Consider the following 22,803-nt stretch of genomic DNA (forward strand, 5'->3'; position numbering starts at 1 on the left):
TCCATCACTGTGGTCCAACTCATCCCAAACTATCTCAATTGGGTTGAGGTCGGGTGATTGTGGAGGCCAGGTCATCTGATGCAGCACTCCATCACTCTCCTTGATCAAATAGCCCTTACACAGCCTGGAGGTGTGTTGGGTCATTGTCCTGTTGAAAAACAAATTATAGTCCCACTAAGTGCAAACAAGATGGGATGGCGTATCGCTGCAGAATGCTGTGGTAGCCATGCTGGTTAAGTGTACCTTGAATTCCAAATAAATCAGACTGTCACCAGCAAAGCACCCCCACACCATCACACTCTTCCATGCTTCACGGTGGGAACCACACATGCGGAGATCATCCGTTCACCTGCTCTGCATCTCACATAGACACGGTGGTTAGAACCAAAAAGCTTACATTTGGACAAATTTCCACTGGTCTAATGTCCATTGCTTTCTTGGCCCAAGCAAGTCTATTCTTCTTATTTGTGTCTTTTAGTAGGAGTTTCTTTGCAGCAATTCAACCATGAAGGCCTGATTCACGCAGCCGCTTCTGAACAGTCGGATGTTGAGACGTGTCATCAAACAGTTGATGTTGAGATTCTTCAAAGTGGCCATCCTTTTCCTTGATATCAGTTTTACTCACTCTTGGCATTCTCTCAAGCAGCTTCATGAGGTAGTCACCTGGAATGCATTTCAATTAACAGATGTGCCTTGTTAGTTAGTTTAAATTTCTTTGCTTAATGCATTTTGAGACAATCCGTTGTGTTGTGACAAGATAGGGGTGGTATACAGAAGATAGCCCTATATGGTAAAAGACCAAGTCCATATTATGGCAAGAACAGCTCAAATAAGCAGAAATGACAGTCCATAATTACTTTAAGACATGAAGGTCAGTCAATCAGGAAAGTTTCAAGAACTTTGAAGGTTTCTTCAAGTGCAGTCACAAAAACCATCAAGGGCTATGATGAAACTGGCGCTCATGAGGACCGCCACAGGAAAAGAAGACCCAGAGTTACCTCTGCTGCAGAGAGTTACCAGCCTCATAAATTGCAGCCCAAATAAATGCTTCAGAGTTCAAGTAATAGACGCATCCCAACATCAACTGTTCAGAGGAGACTGCGTGAATCAGGCCTTCATGGTGGAATTTCTGCAAAGAAACAAAGGACACCAATAAGAAGAAGAGAATAGTTTGGGCCAGAAACACAACCATTTGACATTAGACTGGTGGAAATCTGTCATTTGGTCGAGTCAAAATTTTACATTTTTGGTTCTAACCTCCATGTCAATGTCCGACGCAAAGCAGGTGAACAGATGATCTCCTTATGTGTGGTTCCCACTGTGAAGCATGGAGGAGTGTGATGGTGTGGGGGTGTGGGGGTGCTTTGCTGTGATTTATTTGGAATTCAAGGTACACTTAACCAGCATGGCTACCACAGTATACTGCTAAGATACACCATCCATCTTGTTTGTGCTTAGTCCCACTGTCATTTGTTTTTCAACAGGACAATGACCCAAAACACACCTCCGGGCTGTGTAAGGGCTATTTGACCAAGGATAGTGATGGATTGCTGCATCAGATGACCTGGCCTCCACAATCACCTGACCTCAACCCAATTGAGATGGTTTGGGATGAGTTGGACCGACAGAGTGAAGGAAAAGCAGCCAACAAGTGCTCTACATATGTGGCAACTCCTTCAAGACTGTTGGAAAAGCATTCCAGGGGAAGCTGGTTAAGAGAATGCCAAGAGTGTGCAAAGCTGTCAAGACAAAGGGTGGCTACTTTGAAGATTCCAAAATACATGGGCTGGAAAGTATGTGAACCCTTTGGAATTGCCTGGATTTCTGTATAAATTGGTCATCAAATTTGATCTGATCCTCATCTAAGTCACAACAACAGACAAACAGTGTGTTTTAAATGTAATAACACACACATTACTGTATTTTATTTGGTCTATATTGTCTATATTGATGGTAAGTTGGTGGTTGAAGATATCCCTCTAGTGGTGTGGGGGCTGTGCTTTGGCAAAGTGGGTGGGGTTATATCCTTCCTGTTTGGCCCTGTCCGGGGGTGTCCTCGAATGGGGCCACAGTGTCTCCTGACCACTCCTGTCTCAGCCTCCAGTATTTATGCTGGACACATAAACTACTGCAGCATAAATACTGGAGGCTGAGACAGGAGGGGTCAGGAGACACTGTGGCCTCATCCGATGACACCCAGGGCCAAACAGGAAGGCTATAACCCCACCCACTTTGCCAAAGCACAGCCCCCTACACCACTAGAGGGTTATCTTCAACCACCAACTTACCATCCTGAGACACGGCCGAGTATAGCCCACAAAGATCTCCGCCACGGCACAACCCAAGGGGGGGCGCCAAACCAGACAGGAAGATCACATCAGTGACTCAACCCACTCAACCCACTCAAGTGTTCACAGGAGGACAGCAGTGGCTTCTTCCATCTGAAGTTTGCAAACGTACACCTGGATGTTCCACAGTGCCACTGGCAAAATATTCTGTGTACAGATAACTACACTTGAGTAGTTTGAAAGGAACACACAACACTGTGTTGAGGGCGAAAAAAAGCAAAGCACACCAATGTCAAAACCTCATCCCAACTGTAAACTATGGTGGAGGGAGGATCATGGTTTGGGCTGGTTTGCTGCCTCAGGGCTGGACAGCTTGCTGTCATCGACAGGAAAAACTTGGGAATTAATTTATCAAGACATTTTGCAGGAAAATGATAGGCTATCTGTCCGCCAATTGAAGCTCAACAGAAGTTGTGTGACGCAACAGAACAATGACCCAAAACACAGAAGAAAATCAATAACCGAATGGCTTCAACAGAAGATAATGCACCTTCTGGAGTGGCCCAGTCAGAGTCCTGACCTCAAACCTATTAGATGCTGTGGCATGACCTCAAGAGAGCTGTTCACATCCCAAGAATATTGCTGAATTGAAACAGTTTTGTAAAGAGGAATGGTCCAAAATTCCTCCTGACCGTTGTGCAGATCTGATCCGCCACTACCGAAAATGTTGCTGCCAAAGGAGGGTCAACCAGTTATTAAATCCAAGGTTTCACATACTTTTCCAACCCTGCACTGTGAGTAAAGTAACGCTCCCACGGTGTGTTCAATGAAGACATGAAAACATATAATTGTCTGTGTGTTGTTAGTTTAAGCAGACTATGTTTGTCTATTGTTGTGACTTAGATGAAGATCAGATCAATTTCATGATCAGTTTATACAGAAATCCTGTTTATTGCAATGGGTTCACATACTTTATCTTGCCATTGTAAACATCTCACCAAATTCATAATAGATCCACTGATGTTGATAACCTCTCAAAACCAAGTGTACTTACCCAGCCCTTTCTAAACAGTTGGCACCAGTGGTTTAGCGGAGGGTAAACGCGTAAATGGGAGTGTTACTTTCAGCACTTTTCACGATGAGTAGTGTTTTTTCCACTACTGTATATCACTGGGCACCACTGCAGCTGGTACACACAGTCAGTATTGGGGTACTGAGGTAGGTTGAGCTGGTACTTCTTATCCGTGGCAAGAGGCACAAAACGTCCCCGCAGATAGTGTTAGCGTCCACGGAAGTATGTTGCTGACTTCTTAGGGGCAGTCAGGGAGACCATCTGTGCTGCTCTGCTCCTCATCCCAACCTGAAGAGGACATATAGTATGTGCGGATATCACTATCCCAAATGGAAACATTTTGGTCCAGCTAATAGCCATAAGGCACACTGGATTGAACCTCTGTATTCAAAAAATAATGTTCCTTATGTTTTCTCAACAAAATACTGCCCAAAATGTTGTTTTTATCAAGCCAAGGACAGTACCTTTTGCAATTGAGATATAAACTCTGAAAAAAAGAAACGTCCCTTTTTCAGGACCCTGTCTTTCAAAGATAATTTGTAAAAATCCAAATAACTTCACAGATCTTCATTGTAAAGGGTTTAAACACTGTTTCCCATGCCTGTTCAATAAACCATAAACAATTAATGAACATGCACCTGTGGAACGGTTGTTAAGACACTAACAGCTTACAGACGGTAGGCAATTAAGGTCAGTTATGAAAACTTAGGACACTAAAGAGGCCTTTCTACTGACTGCAAGCTTGGCACGCCTGTATTTGGGAATTTCTCCCATTGTTCTCTGCATATCCTCTCTATCTCTGTCAGGTTGGTTGGGGAGCGTCGCTGCACATTTATTTTCAGATCTCTCCAGAGATGTTTGATGGGGTTCAAGTTCGGGCTCTTGCTGGGTCATTCAAGGGCATTCAGAGACTTGTCCGAAGCCACTCCTGCGTTGTCTTGGCTGTGTGTGCTTAGGGTCGTTTTCCTGTTGGAAGGTGAACCTTTGCCCCAGTCTGAGGTCCTGAGCACTCTGGATCAGGTTTTCAACAAGGATCTCTCTGTACTTTGCTCTGTTCATCTTTCCCTCGATCCTGACTAGTCTCCTAGTCCCTGCTATTGAAAAACATCCCCACCACATGGATGCTGCCACCACCCTCCTTCTCCGGTGGGATGGTGCCAGGTTTCCTCCAGACATGAAGCTTGGCATTCAGGCCATAGAGTTCAATCTTGGTTTCATCAGACCAGAGAATCTTATTTCAAGGTCAGAGACTTGACCAATGCCCTTCTACCCCGATTGCTCAGTTTTGCCGGGTGACCATTTCTAGGAAGAGTCTTGGTGCTTCCAAACTTTTCCATTTAAGAATGATGGAGGCCACTGTGTTCTTGGGGACCTTCAATGCTGCAGAAATTTTTGGTACACTTCCCCAGATCTGTGCCTAGAAACAATCCTGTCCTCCGGTGCATGTTCTGACATGCACTATGTCGTGGAAATTTCCTCTATTTACCAAATCATGAGAGCAAACCACACACAAGTCAGAGTTAGTTATCACAAAGTCCATCTTTAATTATATGAGCTCTATCACAACCCTGTGACTCTCAGATCAATTCAGTGTCTATCAATGAATTCTCTGAGAGTCCCTTCCACATTGCAACTGAGATCCTTTAATAGCAAAAACACACATAGCCAGACAGCATAGACATAATTTATCGTTCAGCTTTGTCTCCTAAACTATGTTATTTTCTCAAACTCAGAACCATAAACCAATCCTCCATATCAACAGGCATATATCAAATCCATCCCATCTTGACAAGATCACAGAGACACACTGACTGGCACACAGACATTGTGGAGCCAAGAGATACACGCTTGACCTCTCCCCTCTCTCCGGCCCAAGCAACTTAGTCTTGACATAGAACAGATACTGCAACCCCGCCACAGTATTATACAAAAATAACATTCTGATGAGAAGTAACTTACAAACATATGATGAATATAAAACATCTTACCTATGTTACCAACCAATTCTGATTATTCCCCAACAACTATCAACTTTGGGACCTTTTTATATAGACAGGTGTGTGCCTTTTCAAATCATGTCCAATCAATTGAATTTACCACAGGTGGACTGCAAGTTGTAGAAACATCTCAAGGATGATCAATGGAAACAGGATGCACCAGAATTAAATTTTGAGTCTCACAACAAAGGGTTCGAATACTTATGTACACTACTGTTCAAAAGTTTGGGGTCACTTAGAAATGTCCTTGTTTTAAAGAAAAACACAGTTTTTGTCCATTGAAAATAACATCAGTGTAAACATTAATGTTGTAAATGACTATTGTATGACTATTGTAGCTGTAAACGGCAGATTTTTTATGGAATGTCTACATAGGCATACATAGGCCCATTATCAGCAACATCACTCCTGTGTTCCAATGGCACGTCATGTTAGCTAATCCAATTTTATCATTTTAAAAGGCTAATTGATCATTAGAAAACCCTTTTGCAATTATGTTAGCACAGCTGAAAACTGTTGTTCTGATTATACGAAGCAATACAACGGGTCTGAATAGTTGAGTATCTGGAGCATCAGCATTTGTGGGTTCGATTACTGGCTCAAAATGGCCAGAAACAAATAACATTCTTCTGAAACTCATCATTCTGTTCTTGTTCTGAGAAAATGAAGGTTATTCCATGTGAGAAATTGTCAAGAAACTGAAGATCTCGTAAAACGCTGTGTACTACTCCCTTCACAGAACAGTGCGAACTGGCTCGAACCAGAATAGAAAAAGGAGTGGGAGGCCCCGGTGCACAACTGACCAAGAGGACAATGACATTAGTGTCTAGTTTGAGAAACAGATGGCTCACAAGTCCTCAACTGGCAGCTTCATTAAATTGTACCTGTAAAACACCAGTCTCAACGTCAACAGTGAAGAGGCGAACTGGGATTCTGGCCTTCTAGGGTATGAATGTACAGCAATGGTCACCTATCATTTGGCACACTCCCCTCTCGTGCTAGCAACATACCCATACAGCAGCTGCAGTGAGAAGACTGACCACGAAAGCAACAAACATTATGCATAGAGTCCGGTCCTGGTCCTCCCATGGCATCTGGGGTTGCCTATGACGGGACATCAGCTGGTACATCCTCGTCTGGGTTGTGGGGCACCTTCCTACAGTGGTTTGCCTGAACCCACATAGACCTCTCTGCAACTTTCACTGCTGTCTGGGTTGTCAGAAGCACTTGGAATGGACCGGTCCAGCGCTGTTGGTGCCAGGTCTTTCTGCGGAGGTCCTTGATGACCACCCAATTGCCTGGTTGAAGTTTGTGGAGTTGTCCTTCCTTTGATTCAGGTAAAGCCGCTTTCACCCTGGGAAAAATATGAAGGAAAAAGGAAACAGCACACTGCTCTTGATAGTATCACTGATATTTAATATCACGGCCTTCGTCAGAGCTTTTTTTTTGTGAATTGTTTAAAAATGTGCCCCCTTTTATGTAGACCTAGCCCCACCCCCATCCATACCACACATCGAGGCAAAGGAAAATAAGTGCTACCCTTACCCTAGAGTTCAGAACATTGTTAAGTGCAGCACAGTAACTTACCATTTGACCCTTGCAACCCATCAATGTCAACTTGTTCTGTGGGAATGGAGTGTTAAGCAATATCGTGGGTTAGGGTTACTCACCCTTCCTGTGAGTATTTCATGAGGTGCTAAACCAGTGGTACGATGCGCACGTCCAGACACGTGCATCAGAGCCAGAGGCATTACTGTTACCCATGGCAATCCGGTCTCAGTCATCAGTTTAATCAATTTAATTTTCAGTGTTTGGTTGGCTCTCTCTATGAGATCACCACAATGTATTTACAGGTCAATCTGCAAACATTCAGAGATGTTCGGAATAACACTATTTACAAAATGAGAGCTGTTAATTTGGACGGCAGACCTCAGGGATGATTTCCCTTAGTAGGTTCTTTGCTACAGCCATTGCTGTGGCATGCTTACAAAGAAATGCTTCTACCCATTTGGAGAAGGCATCAACCAGGCAGTACGTATACCCCTGGCATGGAGTAAGCTCAATGAAGTCCATCATTATGTGCTCAAAAGGGTCTTCGGGCCTTGGGTGGGTTGACATAGGCAGCCTAGGCATGCGTTTTTAATCATACAAATCAAACACTTAGCACAAAATCCAGGAGGAAACCAAAAAAGTATGTACAATTTCTACTACTCCCCTTTTGACACATGATCTTGGCCATGTGTCAACTTAGCCACATAGGGGAAGCAAGATCTGGGTAAAATGGGAAGGCTGTCAAAGGAACACTTCTTCCTCCACTGTCTCACCTCCCCAGGCTCTGCACCTGATTGCAGATCAGAAACATCATGTAATTAAAACATATTTGCTGCAGAAACAGGAAGTGAAACCATTTGGAGAGTGGGGGAAACAATCAACATGGCAGCTGCCTTTGCAGCCATGGCAGCCATAGCATTCCCTTTAGAGACAGTTTTTCATATAGTTTCGCAATCAGTCTTACCAGATGATGTAAGGAACCCACGATGCAGCCACAATGTTCCAAAATCGTGCACCACCCCGAACGCGTATCTGCTATCAGTATAAATGGTAACAGTCTTATCCTTAGCTAGAATGCACACCCTAGTCAGTGAAAATAATTCTGCAGCCTGAGCTGACAGATGTGATGACAGTTTTGCACTCTTAAGTATCTATAGCAGTCGTACCTGCGTAGGCAGTGGTGGAATAAGTACAACATTGTCATACTGAGTCATTTTCTATTAAGGTATCTTTACTTTTACTCAAGTAAAAGTGAAAGTCACCCTGTAAAATACTACTTGAGTAAAAGTCTGAAAGTATTTGGTTTTAAAAATATTTGCCAACTGACGATAATGGGGAACCCCACGATTGTGCTGGCATTGTGGAGCAGGTCTGTAAACCCCACCCTGACCTCTCTCTGCCATTTTCAGCAAGAAACACTAACAGAGCTCTGGTGTCGACTTCACATGCTTGTTCAGAACACAGTTACATACTGTATTAATTTTGTGCCAAATCAGCAGAAAATACCACCGGAGATTCCGAGTAACCTTGGTGGCAGACGAGTCAAACGCTTGTTTAAAATCTTAAACACGAACCAGAACTGTGATTCTGGTGCGACGGGAATGCTATAAAAAAGCATTAGCCAAATCAACAACTGAAAACCATTTTGCCGCACAGAAGATAGAATTGTAATGGGGTTTGGCACAGCAGGAGTCATTGCATAAACTGCATCGTTAACAGGTCTGAGATCTTGAACAAAACGCCAATCACCTGAGGCTTTTCATATAGAAAGAATGGCGGTATTACAGGGAGAGCCTGGACAAGGCACAATAGCTCCTCTTTCTACCAATGAAGCATGAACAGGGGTAATCCCCTTGATAGCTTCCTCACTTAGGGGATACTGAGTTCAGCTTGGTCTGTGTGGGCCCTTAGGTGTGACAGTAAGCCGGTTCAAACCCCCACCCCTCTTTTGCCCAATGTCATACGAATCCTCTGTTTAGTGATTTCAAGGCCATGTACATCTCATTGAACATGTACAGCCATGGAACACATGAAGTATGAATGCTGGGGGAGAATTTAGACCCATCCCTGCAAGACAGACTTCAACCAAATACCAATATCCTCCCAAGCAGCAACATCTGTTTTTAGCTACCGATACATAAATACATACAACAAAGCCTGTTCTGTAGTCAATTTAACACTTAAAGCATAAAATTGGGACCCACTATACATATCACTGCAAAGTAAGCTCTCTTGGATATGGTCCCGGTCAGCCAACTTTGTTCATAATCTAAATCTCTTGTCAATAGTGAGAAATGTGCGGTGCAATGTAAGCCAGTCTGTAACATAAAACTACCTTCTGTTTCCAACAACTGCGAGCAGTTGATAAAATTTAATCAGTAGGGTCATAGTGTGACCCATGAATATCCTGTACATCCCATGCATAGTACCACTCATGTTCAGACCATGTCGGACAACATCATGAGGTGACTTCTCCTGAGGCTGTACAACAGGGAGGCCTTTTCCTTCACAAAGAATATGAATTCCCAATTTACAGAGAAGATCGCTTCCTGCCAAATTTACAGGACAACATTCCCCCAAAAATGTATTGATGGTAAATGCATGTGTTATTAACTCTTATAGAGTCACTCCCGAGGCTCCTATAGTGGTGGGAGGTTTGGACATCAATTCCAAATCTATGACAGACATTGCAGAGCGAGTATCTTCTAGAAATGTGATTGGCTCACCACTGACGAAGAGACAAACCATTGGCTCCTCACTGGGGTTTGAAAAAAATCTTTAAATGCTGTCTAAGGGTGTCAGCTGGCTCGATCTTGCATCAGTCCATATGTGGGTTGTAAAGCGTTGTTTTCGGTGGAGGTCCGGTTTTCCTACGCCCCCCCCTCCCATTGCCCCCTGTTCGGTAGGTTCGTTTCGACAAGCTAATTTCCTGTTGTTGCTCTTGTCTGGCCCACCAGTTAGCACTGACTCCTCCTCTTCATCTACCTGTTCCTCTTCCCCTCTGTCAATCATTTTGAGGTCTTCGCTGAGCCTGCCGCTGCTGGCCCTGAAACTGAAAGCGCGAACCACTGCTTTTAATCAGGGCAAGGTGACTGGTAACATGACCGAATACAAATAGTGCAGCTATTCCCTCCGCAAGGCTATCAAACAAGCTAAGCGTCAGTATAGAGACAAAGTAGAATCTCAATTCAACGGCTCAGACGCAAGAGGTATGTGGCAGGGTCTACAGTCAATCACGGACTACAAGAAGAAAACCAGCCCAGTCACGGACCAGGATGTCTTGCTCCCAGGCAGACTAAATAACTTTTTTGCCCGCTTTGAGGACAATACAGTGCCACTGACACGGCCTGCAACGAAAACATGCAAACTCTCCTTCACTGCAGCCGAGGTGAGTAAAACATTTAAACGTGTTAACCCTCGCAAGGCTGCAGGCCCAGGCGGCATCCCCAGCCGCGCCCTCAGAGCATGCGCAGACCAGCTGGCTGGTGTGTTCACGGACATATTCAATCAATCCCTATACCAGTCTGCTGTTCCCACATGCTTCAAGAGGGCCACTATTGTTCCTGTTCCCAAGAAAGCTAAGGTAACTGAGCTAAACGACTACCGCCCCGTAGCACTCACTTCCGTCATCATGAAGTGCTTTGAGAGACTAGTCAAGGACCACATCACACCCACCCTACCTGACACCCTAGACCCACTCCAATTTGCTTACCGCCCAAATAGGTCCACAGACGATGCAATCTCAACCACACTGCACACTGCCCTAACCCGTCTGGACAAGAGGAATACCTATGTGAGAATGCTGTTCATCGACTACAGCTCGGCATTCAACACCATAGTACCCTCCAAGCTCGTCATCAAGCTCGAGACCCTGGGTCTCGACCCCGCCCTGTGCAACTGGGTACTGGACTTCCTGACGGGCCGCCCCCAGGTGGTGACTGTAGGCAACAACATCTCCACCCCGCTGATCCTCAACACTGGGACCCCACAAGGGTGCGTTCTGAGCCCTCTCCTGTACTCCCTGTTCACCCACGACTGCGTGGCCACGCACGCCTCCAACTCAATCATCAAGTTTGCGGACGACACAACAGTGGTAGACTTGATTACCAACAACGACGAGACGGCCTACAGGGAGGAGGTGAGGGCCCTCGGAGTGTGGTGTCAGGAAAATAACCTCACACTCAACGTCAACAAAACTAAGGAGATGATTGTGGACTTCAGGAAACAGCAGAGGGAACTCCCCCCTATCCACATCGATGGAACAGTAGTGGAGAGGGTAGTAAGTTTCAAGTTCCTCGGCATACACATCACAGACAAACTGAATTGGTCCACTCACACAGACAGCATCGTGAAGAAGGCGCAGCAGCGCCTCTTCAACCTCAGGAGGCTGAAGAAATTCGGCTTGTCACCAAAAGCACTCACAAACTTCTACAGATGCACAATCGAGAGCATCCTGGCGGGCTGTATCAACGCCTGGTATGGCAACTGCTCCGCCCACAACCGTAAGGCTCTCCAGAGGGTAGTGAGGTCTGCACAACGCATCACCGAGGGCAAACTACCTGCCCTCCAGGACACCTACACCACCCGATGTTACAGGAAGGCCATAAAGATCATCAAGGACAACAACCACCCGAGCCACTGCCTGTTCACCCCGCTATCATCCAGAAGGCGAGGTCAGTACAGGTGCATCAAAGCTGGGACCGAGAGACTGAAAAACAGCTTCTATCTCAAGGCCATCAGACCGTTAAACAGCCACCACTAACATTGAGTGGCTGCTGCCAACACACTGACTCAACTCCAGCCACTTTAATAATGGGAATTGATGGGAAATGATGTAAAATATATCACTAGCCACTTTAAACAATGCTACCTAATATAATGTTTACATACCCTACATTATTCATCTCATATGTATACGTATATACTGTACTCTATATCATCTACTGCATCCTTATGTAATACATGTATCACTAGCCACTTTGTTTACATACTCATCTCATATGTATATACTGTACTCGATACCATCTACTGTATCTTGCCTAAGCTGCTCTGTACCATCACTCATTCATATATCTTTATGTACATATTCTTTATCCCCTTACACTGTGTATAAGACAGTAGTTTTTTTTGTTGGAATTGTTTTTTAGATTACTTGCTGGATTATTACTGCATTGTCGGAACTAGAAGCACAAGCATTTCGCTACACTCGCATTAACATCTGCTAACCATGTGTATGTGACAAATAAAATTTGATTTGATTGAGACAGTTGCTGCCTCTCAGCATGTTTGCAGTGTTCAATAACTGCTTGTAGACTGTTAGTTTCCCAGCCAATGCAGGTAATTTTAACCTGTTTACTAAGGGCTGGCAAAATTCCATTCATTAGGGCAGATTTAAAGAGGCTGTCATAGTCATTGCGGCGGCCATCAGTCATTGGTTTGAGCCCACTATGCTTTCAGTAGCATGTTTTCAGCCCATGTCTGTAGTGTTCCAACGACTCTTTTAGCTTTCTGCGTGCAACTATGGATAGCTGCCCAATCAGTCATGGGTGGGTAATGTTTATTTTATTTGATCACACAGTGTCCCCCTTTTTTTCTTTTTTTTACCTGTTCTGGTCGTGACCGTTACGGCTAAGGAACTTAACCATAGGGGTCGGCGTCGATGGTGGACTAAGTTCCCAGAGTCCATCTATACCAGAGACCGGACTCAATGTGGGTGGTGCACGGAACGGATTTCTGCTCCTCCAAGTGGTCTGCTAGTAGAGCTACGGTGGGGGAGAGACGGTTGAGAGAGCTGCTGTCGGACAACCAGGGCTGGTGCTGGTGAAGTGGATACAGGGTTATAATAGGGGGTGGAAAGTCATCATCATCCATGTTTCTCCTTCTTTTCTTATCTTCCTCCGTGTGTTTCTTGTTACTTTCTTTCAGCATTATTCCTTTAACTTTCCTGTCTGTCTTTTGGCTTCCCTCTCCCACTTTCTAAACATACGGCAATCTATTAGACATTTCTTGGCTTTCTTGGTTTCCTCAAACTTCAAAAAGTTCTTTCTACATTCTGCTAATAAAATTTCACTCAATGTACCTTTTTAAGGGAAAATCTGCTACTTTGTGCCAGAGCGGTACCTGTTACAGAATGTCCCTCCCTGCCCCATTTATCTGCCATGACCTTCCCTGGTCCCGTGAGATGATCGGTCAGGCAAGGTTCTCCCTTGCCATGGGTTACCATCGTCAGGTGTAAATGTATGAGCTATGTGATTCCAGGACAAAGTCCTGAAGAAATATGCCACGGGTTACCATCGTCAGGTGTAAATGTATGAGCTATGTGTCTGCTCCCATTGTGAAACAACAGTGCTTAATTAGTGTTCGGTTCTAAATATCAGAGTAAGAACTCAACGGACACTATGAAAGCTTAAACCAAGTTTATTCACCCCGAAGGATCGAAAAGCTGAACTGACAAAGACATGGTTCCACCAGTGGTGGTATATACACTGCTCAAAAACATAAAGGGAACACTTAAACAACACAATGTAACTCCAAGTCAATCACACTTCTGTGAAATCAAACTGTCCACTTAGGAAGCAACACTGATTGACAATACATTTCACATGCTGTTGTGCAAATGAAATAGACAACAGGTGGAAATTATAGGCAAGTAGCAAGATACCCCCAATAAAGGAGTGGTTCTGCAGGTGGGGACCACACACCACTTCTCAGTTCCTATGCTTCCTGGCTGATGTTTTGGTCACTTTTGAATGCTGGCGGTGCTTTCACTCTAGTGGTAGCATGAGACGGAGTCTACAACCCACACAAGTGGCTCAGGTAGTGCAGCTCATCCAGGATGGAACATCAATGCGAGCTGTGGCAAGAAGGTTTGCTGTGTCTGTGTCTGTCAGCGTAGTGTCCAGAGCATGGAGGCGCTACCTGGAGACAGGCCAGTACACCAGGAGACGTGGAGGAGGCCGTAGGAGGGCAACAACCCAGCAGCAGGACCGCTACCTCCGCCTTTGTGCAAGGAGGGGCAGGAGGAGCACTGCCAGAGCCCTGCAAAATGACCTCCAGCAGGCCACAAATGTGTGGTGTCTGCTCAAATGTGTGGTGTCACAAGTGTCTGCTCAAACGGTCAGAAACAGACTCCATGAGGGCCCGACATCCACAGGTGGGGGTTGTGCTTACAGCCCAACACCGTGCCAAGGTCGTTTGGCATTTGCCAGAGAACACCAAGATTGGCAAATTCGCCACTGGCGACCTGTGCTCTTCACAGATGAAAGCAGGTTCACACTGAGCACGTGATAGATGTGACAGAGTCTGGGGACGCCGTGGAGAACGTTCTGCTGCCTGCAACATCCTCCAGCATGCGCGGTTTGGCGGTGGGTCAGTCATGGTGTGGGGTGGCATTTCTTTGGGGGCCGCACAGCCCTCCATGTGCTCGCCAGAGGTAGCCTGACTGCCGTTTGGTACCGAGATGAGATCCTCAGACCCCTTATGAGGCCATATGCTGGTGCGGTTGGCCATGGGTTCCTCCTAATGCAAGACAATGCTAGACCTCATGTGGCTGGAGTTGTGTCAGCAGTTCCTGCAAGAGGAATGCATTGATGCTATGGACTGGCCCGCCCGTTCCCCAGACCTGAATCCAATTGAGCACATGTCTCGCTCCATCCACCAACGCCACGTTGCACCACAGACTGTCCAGGAGTTGGCGGATGCTTTAGTCCAGGTCTGGGAGAAGATCCCTCAGGAGACCATCCGCCACCTCATCAGGAGCATGCCCAGGCGTTGTATAGAGGTCATACAGGCACGTGGAGGCCACACACACTACTGAGCCTCATTTTGACTTGTTTTAAGGACATTACATCAAAGTTGGATCAGCCAGTAGTGTGGTTTTCCACTTTAATTTTGAGTGACTCCAAATCCAGACCTCCATGGGTTGATAAATTTGATTTCCATTGATCATTGTTGTGTGATTTTGTTGTCAGCACATTCAACTATGTAAAGAAAAAAGTATTTAAGAATATTTCATTCATTCAGATCTAGGATGTGTTATTTTAGTGTTCCTTTTATTTTTTTATTTTTTATTCTTCCTTCTCTCTAAACACTCCATCTCTGCTGCTAGGCAGGAAACAAAGTGATACGGGCAATAAACTGTTCCTTCTCCCTTAATGTGACCTGACCTCGACCCCCTTCATCACTAATCCATGGCTCTCTCCCCTTATCAGTGCCTGCCACGTGATCGTTTTCCCTACACTCAGCACATTCCAAGCTTAATTGCACCCACCATATACCTTCCTCCTACAGATAACCATTAACTTCTGGTGTAGACCCTAGACTATGACACCCCTCATGTCTCTATTATAACTAATGATTAATCATATTTAAAGTTTAGAAATCCGAACCCACCCATCGTCCTTTCTTATAATTCTAAAACATATTTTTATATAATTTAATATAAAATAATAAAATATAGTTAATATATTTTCTTATTTTATGTCATTTTAAATGTTATACCCACATGGCAGTTCCTCCTATGCAAATTCCCACGTAGGTTTTAAATTTATAGCTGGTTTCCCAATCATAACTAACTTTCACCAGTACACTGATTCATTCATTTTCTTTTACAATGTTTGTCTAAGCTGCAGGAATATTTTTGATTTGAACCTCAGGACCCTGTCCTGGAATCACATAGCTCATACATTTACACCTGACGATGGTAACCCATGGCATATTTCTTCAGGATCCTGTCCTGGAATCACATAGATCACACATTTACACCTGACGATGGTAACCCATGGCATATTTCTTCAGGACTTTGTCCTGGAATCACATAGCTCATACATTTACACCTGATGATGATAACCCATGGCATATTTATTCAGGACCCTGTCCTGGAATCACATAGCTCATACATTTACACCTGACGATGGTAACCCATTGCATATTTCTTCAGGACTTCGTCCTGGAATCACATAGCTCATACATTTACACCTGACGATGGTAACCCATGGCATATTTCTTCAGGACCCTGTACTGGAATCACATAGCTCATACATTTACACCTGACGATGGTAACCCATGGCATATTTCTTCAGGACGCTGTCCTGGAATCACATAGCTCATACATTTACACCTGACGATGGTAACCCATGGCATATTTCTTCAGGACCCTGTCCTGGAATAACATAGCTCATACATTTACACCTGACGATGGTAACCCATGGCATATTTCTTCAGGACGCTGTCCTGGAATCACATAGCTCATACATTTACACCTGACGATGGTAACCCATGGCATATTTCTTCAGGACTTTGTCCTGGTATCGCTATAGTACCTCGGGATCTTATTCTGGAATTGCTTTCATAAGGACTCTCTCCTGGCATCTCTTACACAAATCACATTTTATTTGTCGCATGCGCAGAATACAACAGGTGTAGACCTTACAGTGAAATGCTTACTTACAAGCCCTTAACCAACAATGCAGTTTTTAGAAAATACCAACAAAAAAGTATGCGATAAGAACAACAAATTAAAGATCACCAGTAAATAACAATAGCAGAGGGTAACAATACAGGGGGTACTGGTACAGAGTTGATGTCGGGGACACCGGTGTCGAGGTAATTGAGGTAATATTAAAACGTAGGTAGAGTTATTAAAGTGATAACAAGAGAGAGTAGGAGTAGCAGCAGCGTAGTAAGGTGGGGAGTGGGCAATTCAAATAATCTGGGTAGCCATTTGATTAGCTATTCAGGAGTCTTATGGCTTGGGGGTAGAAGCTGTTTAGAAGCCTCTTGGACCTAGGCTTGGTGCTCCGGTACCTCTTGCTGTGTGGTAGCAGAGAGAACAGTCCATGACTAGGGTGGCTGGAGTCTGACAATTGACACCGCCTGGTATAGAGATCCTGGATGGCAGGAAGCTTGGCCTTGGTGATGTGCTGGACCATACTCACTACCCTCTGTAGTGCCTTGCGAGGCCGAGCAGTTGCCATGCCATGCAGTGATACAACCCAGCAGGATGCTCACGGTGGTGCAGTTGTAAAACATTTTGAGGATCTGAGAACCCATGCCAAACCTTTTCTCCTGAGGTGGAATAGGCATTGTTATGCCCTCTTCACGACTGTCTTGATGTGCTTGGACCATGTTAATTTGTCGGTGATGTGGATGCCAAGGAACTTGAAGCTCTCAACCTGCTTCACTGCAGCCCCGCCGATGAGAATGGGGACGTGCTCGTTGCTCCTTTTCCTGTAGTCCACAATCATCTCCTTAGTCTTGGTTACGTTGAGGGATAGTTTGTTATTCAGGCACCACCCGGCCAGGTCTCTGACCTCCTCCCTATAGGCTGTCTCATCGTTGTCGGTATTCAGGCCTACCACTGTTGTCATCAGCAAACTTAATGAGTGAACAGGGAGTACAGGAGGGGACTGATCATGCACCCCTGAGGGGCCCCTGTGTTGAGGATCAGCGTGGCGGATGTGTTGTTGCCTACCTTCCCCACCGGGGGCGGCCTGTCAGGAAGTCCAGGATCCAGTTGCAGAGGAAGGTGTTTAGTCCCAGTATCCTTAGCTTAGTGATCAGCTTTGAAGGCACTATGGTGTTGAATGCTGAGCTATAGTCAATGAATAGCATTTTTGCATAGGTGTTCCTTTTGTCTAGGTGTGAAAGGGCAGTGTGGAGTGCAATCTGTGGATCTGTTGGGGTGGTATGCAAATTGGAGTGGGTCTAGGGTTTCTGGGATAATGGTGTTGTGAGCCATGACCAGCCTTTCAAAGCATTTCACGGCTACAGAGGTGAGTGCTACGGGTTGGTATTTGTTTAGGCAGGTTACCTTAGTGTTCTTGGGCACAGGGACTATGGTGGTCTGCTTGAAACATGTTGGTATTACAGACTTGGACAGGTTGAATATGTCAATGAAGACACTTGCCAGTTGGTCAGCACATGCTCGTCCTGATAATCCGTCTGGCCCTGCGGCCTTGTGAATGTTGACCTGTTTAAAGGTCTTTTTTTTTTTTTAATTTTTAATTTTATTTTACTAGGCAAGTCAGTTAAGAATAAATTCTTATTTTCAATGACGGCCTAGGAACAGTGGGTTAACTGCCTGTTCAGGGGCAGAACGACAGATTTGTACCTTGTCAGCTCGGGGATTCGAACTTGAAACCTTTCGGTTACTAGTCTAATGCTCTAACCACTAGGCTACCCTGCCGCCCCAAATGTCTTACATCGGCTGCGGAGAGTGTGATCACAGTCGTCCGGAACAGCTGATGCTCTCATGCATGTTTCAGTGTTACTTGCCTCGAAGCAAGAATATAAGTTATTTAGCTCGTCTGGTAGGCTCGTCTCACTGGGCAGCTCTCGGCTGTGCTTCACTTTGTAGTCTATAATAGTTTGCAAGCGCTGCCACAGCCGTTGAGCATCGGAGCCGGTGTAGTACGATTCGATCTTAGTCCTGTATTGACGCTTTGAACGTTTGATGGTTCATCGGAGGGAATAGCGGGATTTCTTATAAACTCTGGGTTAGAGTTCCGCTTCTTGAAAGCAGCAGCTCTACCTTTTTAGCTCAGTGCGAATGTTGTCTGTTATCCATGGCTTCTGGTTGGGGTATGTACGTACAGTAAACTGTGGGGACGACGTACATACGTCATCCCTCGGTCTCCTCGGGAGCAATCAGCAAGCGGAGTTGCCATCCCTCCTCGTTGCCAAATTGTGTTAGCAATTCTATAGGAAGAGAGAGACTGACTCTTTCAAACAACAATTTTATAAGATTTACAAAAACGAAGCCATCAACCATCACCAATAATGGCTCAGAGTTGAAAGCTTAACAAACATAGTCGGGTCCTTGCTTTATTGAGAAAATACAACCCCTTTCTGTATACGTGGCAGTCAGCAGATAGTGTGTAAAAGGTAATTAGTTGTCCGTGCAGACTTAAGATAACCCGAGGGCTCAACCGTCTATCAAGCTTGTGCTAACTGCATTCAAAAGAACAAACACTATGTACTCCTTTCTGCAAGTTTCCATACATGTGACTTTCTGTAGATGGTAAACCCACGGGATGTCTGTCACATTCTGCAGTTGCACCCAAACGGCTCTTAGTCATAAGACAGGGCTTACAGCTACTGTTGAAGTCTGAAGTTTACATATACTTAGGTTGGAGTCATTAAAACTCATTTTTCAACCACTCCACAAATTTCTTGTTAACAACCTATAGTTTTGGCAAGTCGGTTAGGACATCTACTTCAAATCAAATGTATTTGTCACATACAGATGGTTAGCAGATGTTAATGCGAGTGTAGCGAAATGCTTGTGCTTCTAGTTCCGACCATGCAGTAATATCTAACAAGTACTATAACCTAACACTTTCACAACAACTACCTCTTATACACAAAGGAATGGATACGAATATGTACATAAAAATATATGAATGAGTGATGCCCGAACGGCATAGGCAAGATGCAGTAGATGGTATAGAGTACAGTATATACATATGAGATGAGTAATGTAGGATATGAAAACATTATATAGAGTGGCATTGTTTAAAGTGGCTAGTGATACATTTAATTACATCAAGGTGGCAAGATGCTTTGTGCATAACACAAGTCATTTTTCAAAAAATTGTTTACAGAGATTATTTCACTTATAATTCACTGTGTTACAATTCCAGTGGATCAAGATGACATACACTAAGTTGACTATGCCTTTAAATTACAGAACAATGATGTCATGGCTTTAGAAGCTTCTGATTGACAACAGGCTAATTGACAACATTTTAGTCATTTGGAGATGTACCTGTGGATGTAGTTCAAGGCCTACCTTCAAACTCAGTGCCTCTTTGCTTAACATCATGGGAAAATCAAAAGAAATCAGTCAAAACCTCAGAAAACAATTGTTGACCTCCACAAGTCTGGTTCATTCTTGGGAGCAATTTCCAAACGCCTGAAGGTACCACGTTCATCTGTACAAACAATAGTACGCAATTGTAAACGCCATGGGACCACACAGCCGTCATACCCCTCAGGAAGGAGACGCGTTCTGTCTCCTAGAGATGAACGTACTTTGGTGTGAAAAGTGCAAATCAATCCCGGAACAACAGCAAAGGACCTTGTGTAGATGCTGGAGGAAACGGGTACAAAAGTATCTACAATTGAAGTCGGAAGTTTGCATACACCTTAGCCAAGTACATTTAAACTCAGTTTTTCACAATTCTTGACATTTAATCCTAGTAAAAATTCCCTGTTTTAGATCAGTTAGGATCACCACTTTATTTTAATAATGTGAAATGTCAGAATAATTGTAGAAAGAATGATTTATTTCAGCTTTTATTTCTTTCATCACATTCCCAGTGGGTCAGAAGTTTACATACACTCAATTAGTATTTGGTAGCATTGCCTTTAAATGGATTAACTTGGGTCAAACGTTTCAGGTAGCCAAGCTTCCCACAATCAGTTGGGTGAATTTTGGCCCGTTCCTCCTGACCGAGCTGGTGTAACTGAGTCAGGTTTGAAGGCCTCCTTGCTCACACATGCTTTTTCAGTTCTGCCCACAAATTTTCTATAGAATGGAGGTCAGGGCTTTGTGATGGCCACTCCAATACCTTGACTGTGGTCCTTAAGCCATTTTGCCACAACTTTGGAAGTATGCTTCGGGGTCATTGTCCATTTGGAAGTGCCATTTGCAACCAAGCTTTAATTTCCTGACTGATGTCTTGAGATATTGCTTCAATATATCCACATAATTTTCCTTCCGGCATGATGCCATCTATTTTGTGAAATGCACTAGTCCCTCTTGCAGCAAAGTACTCCCACAACATGATGCTGCCACCCCCGTGCTTTACGGTTGGGATGGTGTTCTTCGGCTTGCAAGCCCCCCCCTTTTGCTCCAAACATTACGATAGTCATTATGGCCAAGCAGTTCTATTTTTGTTTCATCAGACCAGAGGAGATTTCTCCAAATAGTACTATCTTTGTCCCCATGTACAGTTGCAAACCGTAGACTTGCTTTTTGATGGCGGTTTTGGATCAGTGGCTTCTTCCTTGCTGAGCAGCCTTTCAGGTTATGTCGATATAGGACTCGTTTTACTGTGGATATACAGTTGAAGTCGTAAGTTTACATACAGTTGTCGGGAGTTTTAAAAAGCACTGTCGTTGCACCAATGTACCTAACCATGAATATCAATGCCTTTCTTAAAATCAATACACAAGTATATATTTTTAAACTTGCATATATAGTTAAGAAATTCATGTTAGCAGGCAATATTAACTAGGGAAATTGTGTCACTTCTCTTGCGTTCTGTGCAAGCAGAGTCGAGGTATATGCAGCAGTTTGGGCCGACTGGCTCGTTGCGAACTGTGTGAAGACCATTTCTTCCTAACAAAGACCGTAATTAATTTGCCAGAATTGTACGTAATTTTGACATAACATTGAAGGTTGTGCAATATAACAGCAATATTTAGACTTATGGATGCCACCCGTTCGATAAAATACGTAACGTATTTCACTGAAAGAATGAATGTTTTGTTTTTGAAATGATCGTTTCCAGATTTGACCATATTAATGGCCTAAGGCTCGTATTTCTGTGTGTTTATTATATTATAATTGTCTATGATTTGATATTTGATAGAACAGTCTGACTGAGCGGTGGTAGGCAGCAGCAGGCTTGTAAGCATTCATTCAAACAGCACTTTCCTGTGTTTGCCAGCAGCTCTTCGCAATGCTTGAAGCACAGTGCTGTTTGACTTCAAGCCTATCAACTCCCGAGATTTGGCTGGCAATACTATAGTACCTATAAGAACATCCAATAGTCAAAGGCATATGAAATACAAATGGTATAGAGAGAAATAGTCCCAAAATTCCTATAATAAATGCAACCTTAAACTTCTTAACTGGGAATATTGAAGACTCATGTTAAAAGGAACCACCAGCTTTCATATGTTCTCATGTTCTGAGCTAGGAACTTAAACGTTAGCTTTTTTTTTACATGGCACATATGGCACTTTTACTTTTCTTCTCCAACACTGTGTTTGTGCGTTATTTAAACCAAAATTGAACATATTTCATTATTTATTTGACTAAATAGATTTTATTTATGTATTATATTAAGTTGAAATAAGTGTTCATTGTTCGTTCAGTATTGTTGTAATTGTCATTATTACAAATATATATATTTTGGTCCTCCAATAATCAGTATCGGAGTTGAAAAATCATAATCAGTTGACCTCTACTAATTATGTATTTTCCACGACTGTGGATTTATTTTGGTTATTTCCATAGCCAGAGTATACCATGTACAAGATGGCATTAAGTGTAAGATGTTTACCGGCGTTTACAATATGGCATTGGATGTAAATGGTTACCTGTGTCCTATAATATGGCACCAGGTGTAAAATGGTTCCCTTTGTCTCTCTAACAGCTGAGGTAAAGCGGGTTGGAGACACCCTCCTCGGCATGGCCACTCAGTGTGTCCAGGTGAAGAACGTGGTGAAGACGTCCCCCCAGACCCTTTCCAACCTCTGCCTCAAGATCAACGTCAAACTGGGGGGCATCAACAACATCCTGGTCCCACACCAACGGTAAAGCAAAGTGAAAGAGCGGGTGTGGCCACAGGCAGAAAACCCCTATTTAGCAGAAACGCATATATACTTTATGATGGAAAACACCTATGTAGTGTATGACAAAAACCTATTTGGACATACACGACTGTTCAAAAATTTGGGGTAACTTAGAAATGTCCTTATTATTGGAAAAAAATGTGTCCATTTGAATAACATTAAATTGATCAGAAATACAGTGTAGACATTGTTAATGTTGTGAATGACTATTGTAGCTGGAAACGGCTGATTTTAAAAATATATCTACATAGGTGTACAGAGGCCCATTATCAGCAACCAACACTCCTCCTGTGTTCCAATGGCACGTTGT

At 43.9% G+C, this 22,803-nt stretch overlaps 1 protein-coding gene across 2 annotated transcripts in view; it reads left to right on the plus strand.

The window, feature by feature from the left end:
* LOC112264940 (protein argonaute-3) overlaps positions 1–22,803 on the plus strand; it is a 52,161-nt gene that overhangs the window by 23,919 nt on the left and 5,439 nt on the right. For both annotated transcript variants that reach the window (XM_024441857.2, XM_024441858.2), the window contains exon 13: positions 22,295–22,454. In XM_024441857.2, coding sequence (XP_024297625.1) covers positions 22,295–22,454 — 160 coding nt within the window. The remainder of the gene's footprint in view (positions 1–22,294; positions 22,455–22,803) is intronic.

The sequence above is a fragment of the Oncorhynchus tshawytscha genome, linkage group LG13 (assembly GCF_018296145.1).
Source record: "Oncorhynchus tshawytscha isolate Ot180627B linkage group LG13, Otsh_v2.0, whole genome shotgun sequence".
NCBI classification, from domain to species: Eukaryota; Metazoa; Chordata; class Actinopteri; order Salmoniformes; family Salmonidae; genus Oncorhynchus; species Oncorhynchus tshawytscha.